Source organism: Phodopus roborovskii, unplaced genomic scaffold, assembly GCF_943737965.1.
Source record: "Phodopus roborovskii unplaced genomic scaffold, PHOROB, whole genome shotgun sequence".
Lineage (NCBI taxonomy): Eukaryota > Metazoa > Chordata > Mammalia > Rodentia > Cricetidae > Phodopus > Phodopus roborovskii.
In genome coordinates this window covers 10,683,472-10,706,131 of record NW_026126434.1, presented here as the reverse complement: position 1 = coordinate 10,706,131, position 22,660 = coordinate 10,683,472, and the positions used below count along the sequence as shown (strand labels likewise).

The window sequence follows — 22,660 nt, the reverse complement described above, 5'->3', positions numbered from 1 at the left end:
AAGAATGTCCCTTGCTTGTCACTGGCTGCTGAGCCATCTTCTGAGTCACCACATTCCTCGGCAGTCAGGAAAGGATTTGCACCTGGTGTGGCTGTGGCAGGGGATATGCTTTCACAAACATGATGGTGGTGGTACCACACATGGTTAGGTAACCAAGAAAGAGGCGAAGTGGACACCTACAGCCAGCACTTTACCCACCCTGCCTTGAAGAGCTCACCCTCACACGTGCAGGGTTGACCACCGAAATATTTATGCAGCAAATCTGTATATTTCAATCTTAGAGTTTGGTTTTGGGCCAGGAAGTAAATTTAGCAACTTGATCCTAGCCTTATTCTTCTTGGTCCAATAAACCTTTCAAGCAAGATGCACCATCCCAGGTCCTCAGACCTGCATCTGCTTCGTGACTGGGGCTTACCTAGGGTAATGGGGGATGACCCAGGTTCCTTGTGTTCATTATTTGGCCTGTGAAGATGTATTTGATTCTTAGAGTACCCTTAAGCTAAGCTAATTATGAGGTACAATAAAGATAGCCAAAAGCTTTACTGCTATGCTAAACCATATCATATTTTTAATTGCTTTCTTTTTTATTTAAATTTGAAACAAGGTTGTTTTACATGTCAATCCCACTTCCCTCACCCTCCCATCCTCCTCTATCACCCCCACCAAACCCTAGCCCATCCCCTTTCTGCTCCCCAAGGAGGGTGAGGCCTTCCATGGGGAGCCTTCATTTGGGGCAGGGCCAAGCCCTCCCCCATGTGTCTAGGCTGAAAGTATATCCCTCTATGTGGAATGGGCTCCCAAAGTCCATTCCTATACTAGGGATAAATACTGATCCACTACCAGAGACCCCATAGACTGCCCAGTCCTCCTAACTAACACCCACATTCAGGGGGTCTGGGTCAGTCCTGTGCTGGTTTCCCAGCTTTCAGACTGGGGAGTATAAGCTCCCCTTTGTTCAGGTCAGCTGATTATATCATATTTTTTGTGCAAAGATGGAGATACACAGTATACTGTCATTTTGAATAGGTTTTATGATTTTTTTCTAAGTGTTTGCATAAAACAGGTGTCTGATAATAGAAACAGTATTTGACTTTTGTCTCATATTTCTGAAGATACAGAACAGTACATCCTCACCACCAGTTCCTTGATTACTTTTCACTCCAGGTTTATTGGTTCAAAGATGGGAAGCAGATTTCGAAGAGAAACGAGCACTGCAAAATGCGGCGAGAAGGAGATGGGACCTGCTCTCTGCACATCAAATCCACCAACAGTGATGATGATGGCAACTACACCATCATGGCGGCCAACCCCCAGGTTGGTAGCAGAGCTCCTGGATCTCAGGAGTGATGGATGTCACTGTGAACGAGACCTTGACAAGTGCTGAGGAGATTGAATGAAGTGTCCTGACTGCCTAAAAAAACACAGGGTCAAACTGAGTCTGGTCTGCTATTGGATGCCCTTGTCAGAAGGCAGTCAGAACTTTATCATGGGGGTATAGTTCAGGTTTTAGTGTGCTTGCCCAGCATCTGTGAGGCCCTAGGTTTGATCCTCAGCACCATGTAAAAAGAAGCAAGCATGTGGGGGAAGCAAAGGCAAAGAGGATCAGCTCAATGCATTGAGTGTCAAAACAAAAAACAAATCAAAAGGAAAGCAAGGGGCTAAAGAGATGGCTCAGTTAAGAGCAAAGCACCCACGACAGCTCACAGTCCCTGCTAACTCTAGCTCCATGGGCTCCAACGCCCTCTTCTGGCCTCTTAAGGCACAGACACACCTGGCAAACAGATACATACACATAAATACAAAATAGACAAATGAGGTGAGCTACAGAGGTGGATTGTGGCTAAGAGCACTTCTTGCAGAGGACCAGGGCTCAGCTCCCAGCACCCACATGGTAGCTCACAACCATCCGACCAGGAGTTCTGGCTTCCTCTTCTGAATTCCAATGGAACTAAACACACAGGGTACAGAAATATATATTTCAGCAAACTACTCATATACAAACAAATCTTTAAAAAATTAAAATAAGTAAACCTAGAGAATAGATGACTTCAAAAAGGCTTTAAATATCGAAGACCTATATCAGATTTTTTTTCCTTTTTTTTCTTTATGGATAAAAAAAGAACTGTAATCTTGAACTTTTCATTTCTGAATGAGGCCAACTTTCAGAATTCCTCTAAAAGATTGAATGGTATTTTCAAATACCATTCAAATTGAAAACATAAAACCATAATTTCTATTTTCATCCATTCCCCACTAAAATTTCAGTTTTGCTGGATAAGCATAAGAATATGTGGCCATGCTCTTTGCATTGTTGCTGCAAATGATATTAAATCCAGGGGGAAATGGTAAAATTTTAAAAATGTTTGTGCTCTTTTCATTTCTCAGGTTAAAGTGGAAAGCATGACAAAACTCCTAAGACCTTTCCCCCTAAAATGTTAACGGTGACTTAAGAAGTCATTTTGGGTCTGGACAGATGGGTAAAGACATTTGTCACGTGAGCCCAGTGACCTGAGTTTGACTATGAGAAGCTGGCTTCTGACTTTCACCAAGAATGTTGCATGGCATGTGCACCCATCCACATACATGCCTGATAATGACAAATAATAGAAGTCATGTATCTGCCCTCAGGGACCAGAAGAGGGTGTCAGATCTCCTAGAACTGGGGTTGCATATGGGTGCTGGGAACAGCTCAGGTCCTATGAAAAAGCAGCAAGCTCTCTTCGCTTCTGAGCCATATCTCTAGCCCCAGAAGCCAGATTTTTAAATCCCTCACTGTATAAGTGTGGGGACAGGAGCTCCTATGAATGCTAGGTAGGTGTGTGGCCCACCTGGAACTCAAGCCCAGAAAGGCAGAGTTAGGGGACCCCCAGTGCAAGTGTCTAGCCACACCGATCATATCAGCAAGCTCTGGGTTCAACTGAGAGATCTTACCACAATGACTAAGGTGGAAGGCCATATAGGAAGACTCCCAACATTAAGGCCTGAACACACACTAAAAGTCACATTTTTTTTATCTGGGAGGTGCTACTATATACCTTTAATCCCAGTACTTAGGAAACAGAGGTAGGCAGATCTCTGAGTTCAAGACCAGCCTGGTGGATGGAGTGAGTTCTAGGACAGCCAGGACTACACAAAGAAACCCTGTCTAAAAAAAAAAAAAAAAAAAAAAAAAAAGACACAACAAAATCGTATTGCTTTCATTCCTCTTGAACAAAGAAAATCTCTTTATTGTTAGACAAAAAAAAATGTATAATATTTTAGTGAAAAAAATTATATAAACTGCAAAAAAAAAAAAGTGGATTTCTCCTTATTTAATCTTGTATATTTTCTGCTTCTCAGGGGAGAATCAGCTGTTCTGGCCACTTGATGGTACAGAGTTTGCCCATTCGAAACAGACTCAGCAGCCCTGCTGGTCAGTCCCACAGGTAAAGCAGGAGATCCCCCTTTTCTGGACCCCTCCCGTGTTCCCACTTACCACAGTGAGTCACTGCCTAAATGTACCCCACATATTGCGGCCCCACCACTAGGGGGCTCCTTGGAGTTACAGACATCAAGCCTGGTTCACCAGTGTCCAAGTCAGGAATTGTGCTTTAACAGACTCTGTTAAAGAGAAGCAGGGCTTTGGCGCTTTCTTTCTTTCTTTTTTTTAAAGACAGGCTCCTGTGCAGCCCAGCCTGACCTCAAATATAGCAGAGGGTGACCTTAAACTGATACTTCCTCCTTCACCTCTTAAGTGTCGCGATTATAAGCATGCACCCCCACACCCAGTTTTAGTGGTGTGGCGAATGAACCCCGAGGTTGGTGCATGCTAAGCAGGAATTAGCCTAGTTGAAAACATTCCCAGCCCCTTTGGTACAATTGTAATGGTTTAAAACATTGTAACCATCAGTTAACACTCCAGCACACAATGAAGGATGAGATCCTTTGAAATGACCTGTTTTTCTATGGCCAACCAGAAACTTGGGGGCTGAATATTTCTGCTGTAGTCTCCATTATAACTGGTTGTCTTATTGGATTTTATGAACTGCTAATGAGAAAGAGCCCGGCTTTCTCCCTTGAGTTTTAGGGTGCCACAAAGTCTTAGCAGATAGTTGTTGAATTAAATGGCTTACAAAAGGAGCAAAAATAGAGACCCATGTTTCACACACGCTGCTGTTGTGAAGCCACTTCTCTGCCCCCTCCTTTATCTTTGTTGTTTTGTTTTGTTCTCAAGAGCAGCTGTTACTGTTGGTCGCTGTGACTGAGTTCAAGTTCATGGTCATCTTTAATTATCAGCCATAATTTATTGCCAGGCTGAATTTTATGGTGATCATAGCCATGCTGTTCTGGGTGATAGACAGCTTTCTCTCTGTGCTCTCAGATGGAGTACTGATTTATGTTTATTTTGATGACTTTTCAACAAGTGCCAAAGCCCATAGAGAGGGGAGCTAAGCCAATGAATGCGGGATGACGTCAGAGAGAAAGAAGCTAAGGCCTGCTTGTTTTAATTTTCATTATTTTGAATCATGTCTATGGTTGGGGTATGAGCTCATGAGTGCAGGTACTCTGGGACCAGAGTTACAGACACTTGTGAGCCACCCAGTGTGGGTGCTGGCAACTGAACTTGGGTCCTCTGGAGGCACCAGCCCTGAGCCTGTTTCCTTGATTTCAGAGTTCAGAGGTGATAATACAGTGTATGTGATACTTGCCACAAGGAGTTTTGGTTTTGGTTTGGTTTGGTTTGGTTTGGCTTGGCTTGTGTATATGTATGTATATCAGTTTTAAGCTGTGATTGATTGATTTACTGTCCAGAAAATCCCTTCTACTCTAGGGTGTGGTTCATTTGGTAGAGTGCTAACCTAGCATGTACCGAATCCTGGGTTCCATTCCCAGTAGGATCACATAAACTGGGCATAATGATTCATGCCTGTAATGCCAGCACTCAGAAGGAGAACCAGTTCAAGGTCATCCTGGATTACTTATTGAGCTCAAGGCCAGCCTGGTCCACAGGGGACTCTGTCTCATTATAGCTTTATAGCCATTTCTAAAAGCATGTGGTTATTGTTATAGGTTTGTATATGTTTCTTGTAGGGGAAGGTCCAGGATACAAGAAAGAGACAAAGAGCCTCTACAGGAGCGCTTTTTCCGACCACATTTCCTGCAGGCCCCAGGGGACATGGTGGCTCACGAGGGCCGCCTCTGTCGGCTGGACTGTAAGGTACTTTCAAATGCATGTCCTTAGCTCCAGGCCTGTCCAGATTTTTCATCTAGTTACTTGTTTCCATTCATTTTTGTTTGTGTTTGTTATGTGAGGTTTTCTCCCACATGAAAGGGTCTTAGGGAAGGGAGGGAAATTGCCCCCTCCACAGGCTCTTTTAAAACATTCAATCTTTTTACTTTTTAAAAATGATTTATTTAACTTTATTTTATGTACATTGGTGTCAGATGCCCTGGAACTAGAGTTACAGACATTTGTGAGCTGCCATGTGGGTTCTGGGAATTGAACCTGGATCCTCTGGAGGAGCAGCCAGTGCTCCTAACTCCTGAGCCATCTCGCCAGCTCCGCCATCTCGCCAGCTCCAAATTTAACCTCTTTAATACCATACACAAATATGTCATTAAAATCTTAAATCATCATATAATAATATAATAGTAATTATATTAGCATAAAAATGTTAAAGAAAAAACATTTTATGTGGGCATCATGTAAGTTAATTAATTATTCATTGTGAAAAGATAACCAAAGAGGCTAATACGTGGACTTTTCTATATGGTCCCTGGGATCCCTTATTTGTAGGGAGGGAAGAAACTGAAAAATCATAGGTGTGAGGAGACAGAGCCCAAGCACTCTGAGTGAACAGATGCCATTCTCTGACACTAAGGCACCTCTGTCACCTTCTGTGATTTTACATTAGAATTTCTCACCCTGAAATGGAGTTTCATAGATGCAGGTCAGTGAAGGCTGGAGGTTAAGCATTCACAGAGAACCCATTTCTATGAGTGGTTTTTATCCCCCAGTTGCTGTCTAAATAATATTCAGGTTGTATGCTCTCCTGCCTCTAAAGTCCAAAAATTACCAGTGTCTGGCTCCCATCCCCAGAGACCCTGGTTTAATATAACCATAGGTAGGCATCAAGACTTTTATTTTTATTTTTTACATAGTCTGGCATCAAGATTTTTTTTTAGATAGTCTGTGAGCAAAATCTGAGAGCTTTGATTTAGTGTCTGACTTTTCCCTGACTCTGCTATCCAAGTGGAAGTCGGCTCTCCCACTTATGCCACAGGCCTGTTTTATCTACCATTGTTCCCCATGGATTAGTCATGGCTCGAATGGGGCCAAGATCCCACAAGGTTCAAACTCACAGTGCCATTCATTCAGCTCTCTCCAAGGCCGCTGCAGAGTCCTCAACCCTCTGTTTTCCTTCACTACATATTCAGTGCCAATAAGAATAGATAATTCACTCACCAAATAACCCTGCCTGCCACCAGTGTGCCACCTGTTCTGTTGGTTGTTAGGTGAGTGGCTTGCCGCCCCCGGAGCTGACGTGGCTGCTCAATGGGCAACCTGTGCTACCAGACGCCTCCCACAAGATGCTGGTCAGAGAGACAGGAGTCCATTCTCTGCTCATCGACCCGCTCACCCAACGCGATGCAGGGACCTATACATGCGTGGCTACCAACAAAACCGGGCAGAATTCCTTTAGTTTGGAGCTCACTGTAGTAGGTAAGGTTCACTGTGGGACTCCTAGGCAGAACTCCCTCCAAATTGTCTGTCCAAATACTCAGATGCTGTGACAGAATTCTGGAATCCCTCACCCCACTGATCTGTTTCCCCTTCACTGTAGTAGACCCTGTTTTCTATACTGTTTTTTGATACGTAGTATGAAAAATACGTAGTAATCTAGAAATGTAATATGGTTGCTTCTTCATTTTAATCATACAATCAATAGGAGCAACTGTACTCACTAACAAAGCAATTAATGAGTTATTTAATTGGCTGTCACTAATTCTAGTCTTTTGCCCTTCAGTCTGGGACTCCTGGAACACACTAGGTTCTTTTGTCCCCTGAGTTACAAACCTTTGCATTCCACTGGTGGTCCTACTAACTGGGATGTTCTTTACCCAGCACCCTTCTTCTTCTGTAAAGCCTAACTTCAGGACCAAGGATTTATCAGCTCAGTGGTAGAGTGCGTGAGAGCACACAGAGATCACGTAGATGAGGTATGGTGGCATACACCTGACACCCAGCCCTGGGGAGGTGGGGACAGGTCATCCTACAGGGGAGTTGAAACCAGCCGGGTCACCTGGAGCCTCCTCTCAAAACTAAAAATAGGAATGAATAAAATTTAAAGGCCAAAGTCTAGTGTCACCACCAGGGCACAATGGGTTGGCCAGGCAGCCCTTGGCCACCTCCTCTAGGTTCCCATGGCACAAGAACAGGCAAGATTCACAGAGCACCTGTGGACTACTGTGTTAATTCTTCTCAGCTTTGCCTCCCAGCAGGCTCTGAACTTCTGAGGCTCTGGTTGGCTGTGATGTGGCTCTACTTATGAGGAAGGGGGCGTGCCATAGTCTGCATGTGGTGGTCAGAGTACCACTTGCAGAAGTAGGCTGGCTCCTTCCACCATGCAGGCCTGAGGAATCAAACTCAGGTCTTCAGGCTTAAAGGCTAGCACCTTTACCCACTGAGCCATTTCCTGAGACCCTGGTTTGCTGTCTTTTCTAATGTTTGCCTCAGTGGAAGATGTTCATCAAATGTTGACTCAATTGAGCCTTCATCTGATAAGACAGTGTGAATAAAACACACCAATGCCCACGGAAAGGGAAGTAAGACACCATCAGCTGCAGGACAGTGGTCCAGTGGGAATTTTAGTGCTAGGCTTCTTCCCACTGGGAGTGGCCCATTAAGTAAACAATCTGAACCACAATCTGAACCAGGCAGTCTCAGGACTCAGGAGGCAGAAGCAGGAGGATCTCTGAGTTTGAGGCCAGCCTGGTCCACAGAGTGAATTCCAGGACAGTCAGGGCTACAGAGAAACCCTTTCTTAGGAAAAAAGGACCCCTGAGCAAGGGTAACATGCAAATTTGCAAAGAATTCCATATTTAAAAAAAGACAGGAAGGAAGGAAGGAAGGAAGGAAGGAAGGAAGCCAACCGAGTCAGCACTGCAGTCCCTTCTCAGCCAGTGGCTACTCTCTCTCCTGTGAACCCTTTCCCCTGCTCTCAATTTAGTCTCACCAACAGAACAGGAAACCCTCTTTTTGCTTCAGGCCTTTACCTTTTTTCCATATTTTTAAAACAATGACTTTGATAGATGAGGCTACCTTCTTGGGTTGCATAATTTTGTAAAGGTTTTTTGTTGTAAATACATTTATGGGTGGGAACATGCAAACTAAAAATATGACATTGGGACCAAACCTAAAAAGTGGGCCGAGAGCTGGAGAGGTGGCTCAGTGGTTAGAACGCTTGTTGCTCATGCAGAGGACCTGGGTTTGGTTCCCAGAACCCACGAGGTAACTCACAGTAGCCTATAACTCCTGTTCTGGGGGATATGAAGTCCTGCCTGGCCTGCAAGGGCTCCTGAATGCACACAGTGCACATATACTCACCCAGACGCACATTCACATACAAACAGAAACATTTAAGTTGGGTGAAAATGTAGTTCCTATGAAATAAAGTCCTCAAAAAGAATCAGTTACAGTATGTAGAATATGTTCTCAAAAGTCATTATTTGACTATCGAGGTGGCTTAGTGGGGTAAAGGCACCTGCCGCCAAGCATTCTTACCTGAGTTCAATCCCTGGGATCCACATGATGGAACAAGAGAAGGAAATCCTGACAAAAACTGTCTTCTGAGCCATGTGGTGGCGGCTCATGTGTTTAGTCCCAGCACTCAGGAGGCAGAGGCAAGCACCAGCCTGGTCTACAAGAGCTAGTTCCAGGACAGCCTCCAAAACCAGAGAAACCCTGTCTCGAAAAACAACACAAAAAACAACAAAAAAAAGCTGTCTTCTGACTTTCATGGAAGTTGGAGGTATGAACACACACACTCACACATGCACTCACATACACACATACACACACACACTCACTCACACATACACATACTCACACTCACATTCACTCATACATACACATACATACACATAATACTCACACATATACACATACTCACACACACACACTCACTCACACATACACACAATTACATGCACACACACTCACACACACATGCACTCACATACATACACATTCATTCACACATACACACACACTCACACATACACACACACTCACACAAACACATGCACTCACACATACACACTGACACACATACTTACACACACACATACTCACACATACACACACTCACACATACACACACACTCACTCACACATACACATACTCACACACACACACTCACTCACACATACACACAATTACATGCACACACACTCACACATACACACACACTCACTCACACATACACATACACACACACACTCACTCACACATACACACAATTACATGCACACACACTCACACACACATGCACTCACACATACACACTGACACACATACTTACACACATACATACTCACACATACACACACTCACACATACACACACACTCACTCACACATACTCACACTCACATTCACTCATACATACACATACACACACTCACTCACTCACACATACACACAATTACATGCACACACACTCACACACACATGCACTCACATACATACACATTCATTCACACATACACACACACTCACACATACACACACACTCACACATACACACACACTCACACATACACACACACTCACATACACACACATGCACTCACTCACACATACACACTCACACACATACTTATACACACTTACACACATACTCACACATACACACACTCACACATGCACTCACATACACACACATTCACACATACACACACATGCACTCACACACATACACACTCACACATACTCACACACTCTCACACATATACACTCACACGCACATACACACACACCTCACTCATACATATACACACTCACTCACACACTCAAGCATTCATGAATGCACACACACAGACTAACACAAAGAGGAACTCATACACAAGCACACAAAAACATACACACATAGACACACACCAAATGAATTAATTAAAAAGCTTTATGTATTTATTTATTTATTTATTTATTTTTATTTTTGAGATAGAGTATCTCTATGTAGCCCTTGGTGTCCTAAAACTAGCTCTATATACCATGCTGACCTTGAACTCAGAGATCTACCTGCCTCTGCCTCCTGAGTGCTGGTATTAAAAAAACTTTTTTAAAGTCACTATTTCTGGATGGGTATGGCAGTGCATGCCTTTATTTCCAGCTCTCAGAAGGCAGAGGCAAAGTTCAAAGATAGCCTGCTCTACAAAGCAAGTTCCAGGATAGCCAATACAGTGGGACCTTGTCTCAAAAAATAAAATAAGAATGTGAGGAATCTGAGGCATAAACCTCAAGGCACTTGCTACTATTTAAATAAAAAGTAATTTCTCTTTAGCCAAAGAGGTGAAGAAAGCACCCATGATACTGGAGAAACTCCAAAACAGTGGCGTTCCTGAGGGGCACCCAGTGAGACTGGAGTGCCGTGTCATAGGCATGCCTCCGCCTGTGTTCTACTGGAAGAAAGACAATGAGACCATCCCTTTCACCAGAGAGAGGATCAGGTACAGTGGGTACCATCTCCATGGAGATATCCATGTTCAGCCTGTGGGGCCATCCAAATAAGCCTGCAGCCTTCTGCAGTTGACTTCCTTCACTTAATACAGTACTCCTGAGCTTCAGCCATGTTATGGTACACATGCCAAGCATGCCTGAGCCACGGAGTGAGTTCGGAGTCAGCCTAGACTAAAGTGAGACTCAGTCTCAAAAGGGGGGAGAGTGTGGCATCCTAACCTTCAGGCCCCTCCCACTCTCACTTTGCCTTAATAAATGTTTACCAGAGAAAGAAAGAGCAGTACTGACTACAAGTATCCAGGAAGAATGTGGAGGTACGATCAGGAGTCTAAAGTTATCAACTTGGCTCCGTAGCAGGTTAGAAGCTATTCTGGGTTATATGAGACACTGCCTCCAAAACTAAAAGAAATTTTTAAAAATATACATGGGGTGGGGTGGGGGGAAATAGCTCAGCAGTTGAGGGGAGCCAAGTTTAATACCTTGCATCCTCACTGGGTGAAACACAATCGCCTGTAACCCTAGCTCCAAATGACTCAACACCCAGTTAAGGCCTTCCACAAGCTCCTCAGGTACATGGAGAACATTAACTTATAGAGGCATACACACATTCATATAAGTAAAAATAACAAATCTTAAAAATTATAGAAGGATCATATAAAACCTGGCATATTTTGTCATATTCTTAATCATATTGGGGCCTGGAAGAGTTTTTGTTTTTATTTATTTATTTATTTTTAATATATTTTGGAACAAATTTCTTTCTTTTTCTTTTTTAAAGATTTTATTTATTTATTGTGTATACAGTGTTCTATGTGCATGTACAGCTGTGGGCCAGAAGAGGGTACAAGATCTCATTACAGATGGCTGTGAGTCACCAAGTGGTTGCTGGGAATTGAACTCAGGACCTCTGGAAGAGCAGCCAGTGCTCTTAACCTCTGAGCCATCTCTCCAGCCCCTTGTTTTTATTTTTTATAAGCAAAAATCTGTGTAAGGGGCTGGGTATGATGGCATACCCAACACTTGGGAGGAAGAGGCAGGGGGATCAGGAATTCAAGTTCTCCAATACTTGGTGAGCTCAAGGTCACTCTGGGCTACATGAGACCATCTTAAAAGGGAATGGCGGTGGAGAGATGGCTCAACAGTTAAGAGCACTTGCTGCTCTTGCAGAGGACCTTAGTTTGATTCCCAGCACCCATGATGACTCACAGCTGTCTGTAACTCTAGTCCCAGAGAATCTGATGCCTCTTCTGGCTGTCAATATATATATGTGGTGTGCATACATGCTTGCATGCATACATACATAATACATACATACATACATATCTCTTTAGGACGGGAGGAGGAGTAGCGGGCTGGATTCAGTAGCAGGAAGAGGCAGGAGGATCTCTGAGTTGAGGCTAGCTTGGTCTGGCTAGTGAGTTCCAGGCCAGCATGGAGGCTCTGTCTCAAAAGATGGAGGGGGCTGAGAGAGGGAGGGAGGAAGGGAGGAAGGGAGGAAGAAAGGGAGAAAAGGAGAAGAAGAAAGTGAGGGGACAAGATGAAGGCTTTTCTAGGCTTTGGTTAAGAAGCTAAATGTCCCCTGTGGCTCCCCTGAGAGTTTCTCCAAGCCTCAGACTGATCAAGATGCTCCTCTTTCACAGCATGCACCAGGACACAACAGGCTATGTCTGCCTCCTCATCCAGCCAGCCAAGAAATCTGACGCCGGCTGGTATACTCTGTCAGCCAAGAATGAAGCTGGTATTGTGTCCTGCACAGCTAGGCTGGATATATATGGTAAGGATGATGTCATTCAAGGAACATCTGTACATGAACAACAGTTTTAAAATCATTTTTTAAAAGATCATCGTGCAATGTTCCATGAATAAATTAGATTGCATTATCTGTCAAGCTTGGAAGATGGGTTCTCCCTACCACATGTTTGTTTGTTTGTTTGTTTGTTTGTTTGTTTATTGAGAATCAAGTGGTCAGACTTGGCATCAAATGCCTTTACCAACTCAACCATCTTGATGCTCCTTCTTTTCTTAGGAATTCTAGCAGAAACTCCACTTACAAAAAAGGGGCATATAACTGGGTGGTGGTGGTGGTACATGCCTTTAATCTCAGTGCTCTGGAGGAAGAGGCAGGTGAATCTCTGAGGCCCACCTATAGGTTTCACAGAGAAATCCTGTCTTGAAAAACAAAAGAAAAAAAGGACATGCATTAAATTCTTTGTTTAACCTTAGCAGCTCACATATTTACCTGATCACATTATAATTCTGAAGCTATCTTCAGAGCCATCCTACAATCTCACTTATCAAGAAAAGGGAAAATGGAGGCTATAGAGATGTTTTAGCAGGTAAGAGCCCTGGCTGCTCTTCCAGAGGACCCAGGTTCAATTCCCAGCACCCACATGGAAGCTCACACCTGTCTGTAGCTCCAGGTTTAGGTGATCCTACCCCTTCACACTTACATACATGCAGGCAAAACACAAAAGCACATGAAATCAAGATGAAGCATTTTAAAAAGGGGGGGAGAAGATCAGGTTAGGGATTTGTCTTTTTATATGTATGCCATTAAGTGCAGATACCTATGGAGGCCAGAAGAGGGAGCCATATCCCTGGAGCTGAAAATTACAGACTGCCTGGGACAATGCAATAAGTATTTGTTAATTGTACTGGATTTTGTTGTTGTTTGTTTGTTTGTTGAGACAAGGTCTCACTATACAACCCTAGCTGGCCTGCAATTCTATGTAGACCACGCTGGCCTTGAATTCATAGAGATCCACATGCCTGCCTTCTGAGTGCTAGAATTAAAGGCATGCTCTACCATGCCTGCCTGACCTTTTACTGGAATTTTTGCTTCCCAGATGGTGAGAGGTTTTGTTCCTGGATGAGGGGCTCCTTTCACTCCTAATGTCTCCATAATTCTCTCTGTCCATGTATGGCCCCATGTTAGACAGAGTCTCACAAAGCCCAGCTGACCTCAAATTTGCTACATAGCCAAGGCTGAATTTGAACTTCTGATCCTCCTGTGTCTACTACCCCAGTGCTGGGATTATAGGAGTGAACCACTAACCCCAAGGCAGGAAGGTTTTAATGCTCCTTTTAGAAATGGAGTATCTGTGTTCCTCCCATTGATTTCTTTGATCATAACATTTTACCTGGTTCATTCCCCAGCTCAGTGGCACCAGCAGATTCCACCACCTATTTCTATCCGGCCCAGTGGCAGCCGCTATGGATCCCTCACCAGCAAAGGACTTGACATCTTTTCTGCCTTTTCCTCCATGGAAAGCACGATGCTGTATTCCTGCACTTCCCGGAGTGTAGTGGAGAGCGATGAACTTTAAGGGTGTCTCAGTGCCTGCCGTGTGAGAGGGTGGACTATGGAGGGGAAAGAGGACTGATCATGTGCAGTGGTTCCCAAACAACTGGATTTGAGTGAGTTTCCATCCTGCTGGACCCATGGCAAGCTGTGGTTTAAGTAAATTGGCTTTTAAAAAGAGCCTTGGCTGAAGGAGAGTTACAGGGCTGTGTGTCTTAAAGATGCAAGTAGACAATATTCACAAATCAAAAATACCAGGCCACCCAGGGGTGGGGGTCTAGCATTCTCCCCACCCCATGTGTTTGGGTCACTAGACCCAACTAGGAGCAATTAGGAGCCATAGCCAGGGCTGAGAGAAGTTAGCAACTTTAGAATAGATACAAAGGCGAAAGATGGAGAGCCCATCACCTTTCATGGGTTACATTCATAGCAGTCATCTTGATGAATTCATTAAATGAGCTCCCACTTGACGTTAGAGGACTTTGCTGTACACCCCTCCACCATGGTGGTGAAATACTTAATTTGCATGTGCTGCCTGTGGAATCACATAAGAAGCCAAAATGTGCTTGAGATTTAAAAGCAAAACAAACCAGCAAACAGACCAACCAGGACACATGAGATTTCACAGTGCACTCGCTATATGATCAAAGCAAGCCTGTCCTCTCCATTTTAGGCAGAGCACACCCACATCCACACCTAGCTCTTAGATGGGTACCAGGCACCGCAGAAACCTTCAACATCCGTCTGCTGGGGAATGAGTCTCAGGCCAGTCCAAACACTGCCCTGGGAATATTTGTCACAGCAGTTTGCTTCAGGCAAGCCAGAGGTATGAACCGGAGATGTCTGTTATCAGTTTCCTTTGCTCAAATCTCTGTCATTCTCTGTGCCAGGTCCCACTCAACTGGTGATTTTTAGCTGGAGATAGTAATTGCTTAGAAAGGCTTGAAACTTTCTTTGCTTCAAGGCAAGGATTTCCAGTATAAAAATAAATTCATTTACTCAACAAATCAGCTTTGTGTCTACTCTGTGTAAGAGGCTGCACAAGGTACTGTGGGAGACAGACAAATATGAATAAAGGGGCTAGAGAGTTGTTTCAGCAAATAAAGGTGCTTGCCTGAGAGCCTGAGTTCAATCCCTGGAACCTACATGATGAAAGGCAAGGACTCACTCCTACAAGTGTTCTCTGGCTTACACACACACACACACACACACACACACACACACACACAATGGCACCCACATGCCCCACACACTCTAAATAAGTAAAGTAAAACAAAACAAAAACAAACAAACAAAAAACAACTGAATAAGGTACAGGCCCTGCCCTCCAAAGCTCACAATGTGATTAGCAGGAAGATAATGTTTAAGGCATCTATAATACTGCTTCTTGAGTCAGAGATCTGGCCTTGGGCAAATGGAAGATTCCAATGTTCTTCATCCTGTTTTTCATAACTAACAAAATATTTTCAAGCCTAAATTGTGCTATTTGCCCATGATTCTAGCACTTGGGAAGCTAAGGCAGTAAGGTCAAGAATGAAAAGTCAGCTGGGCAGTAGTGGTACCCACCTTTAATCCCAGCACTGGGGGCAAGGGGCAGAGGCAGGAGGGTTTCTGTGAGTTCAAAGCCAAGCTGGTTTACAAAGTGAGTTCCAGGACAGTGAGAGAGAGCTGCTGTCACACACACACACACACACACACACAGAGAGAGAGAGAGAGAGAGAGAGAGAGAGAGAGAGAGAGAGAGAACAAAAAATAAAACAGATTGGAGAGATGGCTCAGTTGATAAAATGCTTGCTGTATATACATGAGGATTTTAATTCTATTTCCCAGATTCCATGAAAAAAGCAGATTGAGGCAGCATGGACCTACAATCCCAGATGGGGGTGGGGTGGGGGATGGGGACAGACAAAGGCCTGTAGCCAGTTTAGCCAGTTATTAGAGCTCCAGGTTCAATGGAAGACCCTGCCCCAAAAAGAAAATAAGGAGCCCGGAAGCGGTGGTGCCTTTGATCCCAGCAATCGAGGCAGAGGCAGGGGCAGGGGCAGAGGCAGGGGGGCAGGGGGCAGGGGGGCAGGGGGGCAGAGGCAGGGGGGCAGGGGGCAGGGGGGCAGAGGCAGGGGGGCAGGGGGCAGGGGGGCAGGGGGGCAGAGGCAGATGCACCTTTGTGAGCTTGAGACCAGCCTAGTCTACAGAGCTAGTTCCAGGACAGCCAGGGCTACACAGAGAAACTGTTTCAAGAGGAAGAAGAAGAGAGGAAGAAGATGAGGAAGAGGAGAAGAAGAGGAAGAGGAGGAAGAGGAAGGAGGAAGAGGAAGAGAGGAAGAAGAAGAGAGAAAGGAGGAGGAGGAGAAAATAAGGTGGAGAGCAACTGAAGACATCACCAGTGTTGCACCTGACCTCCCCACACAGGTGCACACAAGTGAATGCTCACACAATCCCCACACAGAAGTGCACGATCACACACACACACACACACACACACACACACACACACACACACACACACACACACACACACACACACACACACACACCACACACACACACCACACACACACACACACACCCCCCCCCCCCCCCCCCCCCCCCCCCCCCACACACACACACACACACACACACACCACACACACACACACACACACACACACACACACACACACACACACACACCCCACACACACACACACACACACACACACACCACACACACACACGGAACTAGCAGGAAACACATTTAAGCACACTCAAAGAAAAATCTTCTCACTCTATTTTCAGTTTTGAGTTGCTCTGTTCTATAAAAGGTTCTGGGCAGGGGCGGCACACGCCTTTAACCCCAGCACTCAGTTTGAGGCCAGCCTGGTCTGCGAATAAAGACCTCAGTTGATGACTCAGCTGAGTGCTTAGGTTTTGTGTCCCTTTTCCTGTAGGCAGTGACAGGAGATTTCATTCTTATATGGGGACAGACATGGTGCAGCATGCACGTAGATGTCAGACAGCAATCACTTCTTCCACCACACCCCCTTCCCCCCAGGGATTGAACCCAGGTTGTCAGGCTTGGTAGCCAGTGCCCTCAACAGCTGAGCCATCTGGCAGCCTCACAGGCAATATTCACACAGAGAATTAGTAAAATATTTCCACAGTGTCATTTGTTATGAAATGTCTTACCTCCAAGAAATACTTCCTAACTCCTGAGATTGCCTCTGGGATATTATACATATATTACCATCATCGTGCCATCATGCCTATTTATTTTAACTCTTATATTCAAGTGCATAATATGTATAATGCCACCATTCTGTCTGCTTATGTAAAGTATAGCCAGTTGTCGCATGAATATCCTTCATCTCTGGTACCAGCTCACCGATTATTTTTTAATCTGGTCCTTTGTGCAAGAACTAAGGTAAATCTATTTTGGCACTAGGTGGTGCTGTCTCACTCAAAATAGAATAAGCCTCAATTCTCCAGGTTGCACTGCTGGGTAGTTTTAAATCAGGGTTTTTGCCTCTCAGCATTGCTGACATAGAGGCTGGGTAATCATTCATTGTAGGGCGCTATCCTGTGCACTGTGTGATATCTGGTAACAACCCTGGCCCTGTCCCAGGCTCTGGTGAACCCAGTTTCAGACATAACTGACTTTCCTGAGAGGCAGGATTTCTCTTTGAGGAGAACGTATAAGGAAAAAAAAAAAAAAAAAAAAAGGTAAAAATCAATAGAACTCTATTGTAATTGAGGGTATTTGAGTAAAAGACCTCAGTTCCTGTGGATGTGTCTGTTTTCATCACCCTCACAATCAAATTCATCTTCTGTTTTGTAAGGCGGTGCTCAACCTGTCTTACGGATGTGTAGTCCTCATTGCCCAGTAAGAAACAGCCAAGTCATTTCTTCCTCTTCTATCCAGTTTGTAAGTCCTTTTTTTGTGGTTTTTAAACAATTTTTTATGTGTACCTGTGAGTATGAATATGCACATTTGTGTGGGAGTACCCAGGGAGGTCAGGAGACATCAGATCACCTGCAGCTGGAGCTATGGGCCATTGTAAGCGGCCTGCGGGATGCTGAAAACCAAACTCAGGTCTTCAAAAAGAACAGCAAGGGCTCTTAGCTCTTGAGCCACCTCTCCAGCCCCTTATTTTTGTTTTGTTTTTTGTTTTTCAAGACAGACTCTCACTATGTAGCTCTGGCTGTTCTGGAACTCAGTATATAGACCAAGCTAGCTTTGAACTGAGAGATTCACCTGCCTCTGCCTACTGAGTGCCAGGATTAAAGACATGTGCCACTAGGTGCAGTTTCTTGGTTTTTGTTTGTTTTTCAAGTCAGGGTTTCTCTACGTAAAAGTCCTGACTGTCCTGGATCGCTGTAGTCCAGGCTAGCCTCAAACTCAGAGATCCTCCTATCTCTGCCTCCCCAGTGTTGGGATCAAAGGTGTGTGCCATCATCTCCCAGCCTTGTGCACAGATTTGTAGAACACACAGACTCAGTGTCCTGGCCTGCCCGTTTTCAGTCAGCCCACTCTTGGCCACGGTTACCCACTTGCTCATATGGACTATGTAATATGGACTATGTTAGGCATTTACTTTTATGCCTTATAAAGAGTAGGCATCAGCAAATATTTACTGACTTAAGACTAATTTAAAGTTCAATGTGAGTGTGTTTCTATGGGAAGCAAATTGAGTCTTGGCAGTCTTACTCTTGGATGCACATTGGAACCTCCTAGAAAGCTCTTGTAAAATTCTAACACCCAGCTGGGCAGTGGTGGCATATGCCTTTAATCCCAGCACTAGGGAGGCAGAGGCAGGTGGATCTCTGTGAATTAGAGGCTAGCCTGATCTACAGAGCTAGTTCCAGGACAGCCTCCAAAGCTACACAGAGAATCCATGTCTAAAAAAAAAAAAAAAACTAAAAGAAAAAAAAAAAATCCCAGCACCCATCTAGTCTTTAATTCCAGCATTCAGGAGTTCAGGAGCAGAGGCAGATGGATCTCTGTGAATTCAAGGCTTTCCTGATCTACAGAGCAAGTTCCAAAGCTACACAGAGAATCCATGTCTCCAAAAAAAAAAAAAAAAAAAAAAAAAAAAAAACTAAAAGAAAAAAAAATCTCATCACATCTCATCACCCATCTAGTCTTTAATTCCAGCATCCAGAGCAAACTTAACAGTTTGAGGCCATCTGGTCTACATATTGAACTCCAGATCAGCCAATACTATGCAGTCCACACTCCAGATGAATTAAGTAACTAAGTGCCAGGGTTGTGAGACAGGTGTCCATGGTTTGGGTTTGGGTTCCAGTTTTCATTTGCTTGTTTAAGAAGGAGTCTTGGGTACCCTGAATTGAACACTGTCTCTGCCTCTCACTCTCCATTTGACACCCATAGTGTTTAAAGTTTCTCGGGTTATTCCAATGAGCAGCACAGGCTGAGGGGAAAATGTTTTCTTGACATGGCTTGATCCCAAAATGTACTGCAAGAAGTCCAACAGTTCAGATCACTCACAACCAAAGGGTTGGCATCCGTGCACAATGCACACCTGATCACCCATGTGTGTTGCCTGGAAAGCAGGGAAAGGCATGCATTCGCTTGTCTGCTGTCTGTGTTGTGTTCTTCAGACAAGCAACGCTCATAGAGCCCCCAGAGGAAGCTGGGAGATCTAGGAAACTGAGCAAGAGAGGTCTCCATTCCAGAACACATGTCTCCCCACCAACACCCTTCTCTACAAAAGATGGAAGGGCTCCCCATAGCCTGGTTAATCTGGAAAGGGGGCAGCAGAGGTGTGCTGGCCGGTGTTTTGTCAACTTGATATAAGCCACAGTCATCTGAGAAGAGGGAACTTAAACTAAGAAAAAAACCTCCATCAGCTTGGCCTGGAGGCAGGTCTGTGCGGTATTTTTTCCATTAATAACTGATGTGGGAGGGCCCAGCCCACTGGAGACAGGTGGTCCTGGGTGGTCTAAGAAAGCAGGTTGAGCACACCATGGGAGAAAATTAGTAACCAGCATTCCTCAGTGGCTTCTGCTTCAGCTCTTGCCTTCAAGTTCCTACCCCAACTTTCCCCTTCATGATGGACATCCAGCTACCAGGAAATAAATTCTTTGCTTCCCAAGTTGCTTTAGGTTGAGGTGTTTATTACAGCAATAGAAAGCCAACTAGAACAAGAGGAAATAATCAGAATTTCTCGATATAATCTGGCTCACCCACAGCTTCATCGTATTCACAGGTGTCCAGTGGGACACTAAGTTGCCCAGAGGCAAAGCACTCAGAGAATTGTTCTCCTAGGGATAAAGCTGGCTTTTCTAAGGACAGGTTCTTTGAAGCTTCCTCAGATTATTCATGTTTGTTTTATAAATGTTTGCTTACATATCTTGTTAACCACAGAAGACCGTTAGGGCTATAGCTCAGTGATAGAGCACCGAAACTGACCGGATTCATTAGGCCCCTCCTTCCCAATATTAAACAATATAGACAGCCAAGTGTCACTCCCAGATGACTAGACCAGCTACCTGGGAGAGGCTTAGACCAACTGAGCCACCTGGAAAGGACACTCTCCAACCCGTTGAGCTGCCTGCAGGTTGTGCAGTATGCTCCAGGTCCCCAAGCTTTTGAGAGCTGGAGTGGGCTTTGATGATGCAGCTGTCTTGAAGTCATTTCTGCTCTTGTAAGAAACCCCTCACCCAGACTCCTGTGAGTAACCTTGATCTGTTGTGGGCTCCCTATCTGGGTCGAATAGACAGTGAATCTAGTTGCCTGCCCTGTCTGTCTGTCTGTCTATTATGTATGAATAGGGGTGAATCTCACCAGGAAAAGTCTTGTCACACAATAAATATGGTTCAGTGAGTAAAGGCATTTGCTTCCAAAACTGAATGACCTGAGTTTGATCCCTGGGGACTCATATGAGGAAGGAGAGAGCCAACTGTAGCAAGTTGTCATGTACACACACTCAAAAATGTTTATTTTTAGTTTACAAATAAACACAAAATATATTGTCTTGTATACTTATCACCTTATATTAGATTCCCAAGAGACTCCAGAAGAGCCCATCAAATTCATGACTGAATTCTAAATGTCTCTCTCTGGAGCTGTGGTTCTCAACCTTCCTAACGCTGCGACCCTTCAATTACAGTTCGTCATGTTATAGTGACCCCAGCCACAAAATTATTTCATTGCTACTTCATAACTGTAATTTTTTTTTTTTTTTTTTTTTTTTTTTGCTACTGTTATGAATTGTAAGTATTTTTGGAGATAGAGGTTTGCCAAAGGGGTTGAGACCCAGATTGAGTTAAAATCAAGGACTGAAAACTGGGGTAAGCAACCAGAAGAGATGAAAAAGTTCATTTTCTTCTTTTTTTGTGTCTCTAATATGTCCAGGCTAGAGTGCCTGGGTCCTTCCGCAGCTACCCAGCTCCAGTCCGCGTTTTTCTCCCAAGCTCCAGTCCGCGTTTTTCTCCTCACCTCCACAATGATGGAAGCTCAACTCAGGGAGTCCAGGCTTGGTATTCCAAGGAAGCCTTCCACATGAACGCTACAGAATGAATGGCTAAGTCTTCCTAAAAATAATTTTTAAAAACATTTCTCAGGGAGGGATTCGTATGCCATAGTGTGTATATGGAGATCAAAGGTCAGAGAAGGATTTGCGGGAGTCAGGTCTCCCCTCCCACCATGTGCATCCCAGGGATTGGACTTAGGTCATTTGGGTTGATTAAAGCCTTGACCCTCCGAGTCATCTCACCAGCCCCGCCTGAGAGTCCTCTGAGGTCACACGTGTGCTTCGTTTTCAAAAGCAATTGCTCTCTGACACCATTTGTTTCTAATCAATAGAATGGCTGTAGATAGAGATTTGTGTACGGGCACCTGTGAGAAGCCAGAGACCATCATTAGATGTCCACTTTATGGTTTGAGACAGGGTCTTTCACTAAACTGGCAGCGCACTGATTTGGCTAGACTGACTGACTAGCAAGCCCCAGGGACCCCGGGTTCCTCCATGCCTCTGTACCTAGCTTTAAAAAAAATAAAATCAAAATTAAAAGGCTGGTGTGAGATACAGAAATTGAGTCCAGCACCCAAACTCTTCTCCCCATGGTAGCTTTCTCCTACATTCCATCCCCTACCCCCCACGTGCTCAGTCAATGCTTTCCAAGATAGGGTCTCTTTAATGTTAATCATGTGCGTCTGCATACTGCCTGCAAGGATGTGCACACGTGCTTTCCATAAAAGGGCATCAGATCTCCAGAAACTGGAATTACAGATTGATGTGAGCTGCCCTATGTGGGTGCTAGGAATCAAACCTGGGTCCCCTGCAAAAGCAACAAGCACTGCTAACCATAAGCAATCTCTCTAGCCCGACAAGATGGAATCTTGAGCCTGTCTATCCTTGGGCTATTTATAAGCTGGTTATAAACTCAAAGCTGCTAGAGAAACCAAAGCATAAGCAAATTTACTCATCCTTGACTCAAATCCTTCCAGAGTCCTTGGGTAACCTGGATGGGAAGTACCTCCACTGAGTTGAAAGGCTATACCCCTTACCAGTAAGGTGAAGGACCAGTCACTGGCCTCCACCAGTATTTTCAGAAGCACTTTATGCCACAAGTTGCCTTTTCTTGTTTGAAGTGGACCAATGTTTCAGAGAGTTAATGACCAAAGCACCTTACCAACT

General features: G+C 44.5%; 1 protein-coding gene across 1 annotated transcript in view; it reads left to right on the top strand.

Annotated features, from left to right (window-relative positions):
* Mypn (myopalladin) overlaps positions 1–15,028 on the top strand; it is an 80,705-nt gene extending 65,677 nt beyond the window's left edge. The window contains exons 14-20 of the mRNA XM_051186821.1: positions 1,165–1,314; positions 3,340–3,425; positions 5,071–5,197; positions 6,496–6,703; positions 10,545–10,710; positions 12,361–12,494; positions 13,877–15,028. Of these exons, the coding sequence (XP_051042778.1) occupies positions 1,165–1,314; positions 3,340–3,425; positions 5,071–5,197; positions 6,496–6,703; positions 10,545–10,710; positions 12,361–12,494; positions 13,877–14,046 (1,041 nt within the window). The 3' untranslated portion in view covers positions 14,047–15,028. The remainder of the gene's footprint in view (positions 1–1,164; positions 1,315–3,339; positions 3,426–5,070; positions 5,198–6,495; positions 6,704–10,544; positions 10,711–12,360; positions 12,495–13,876) is intronic.
* The last annotated feature ends 7,632 nt before the right edge of the window (positions 15,029–22,660 follow it).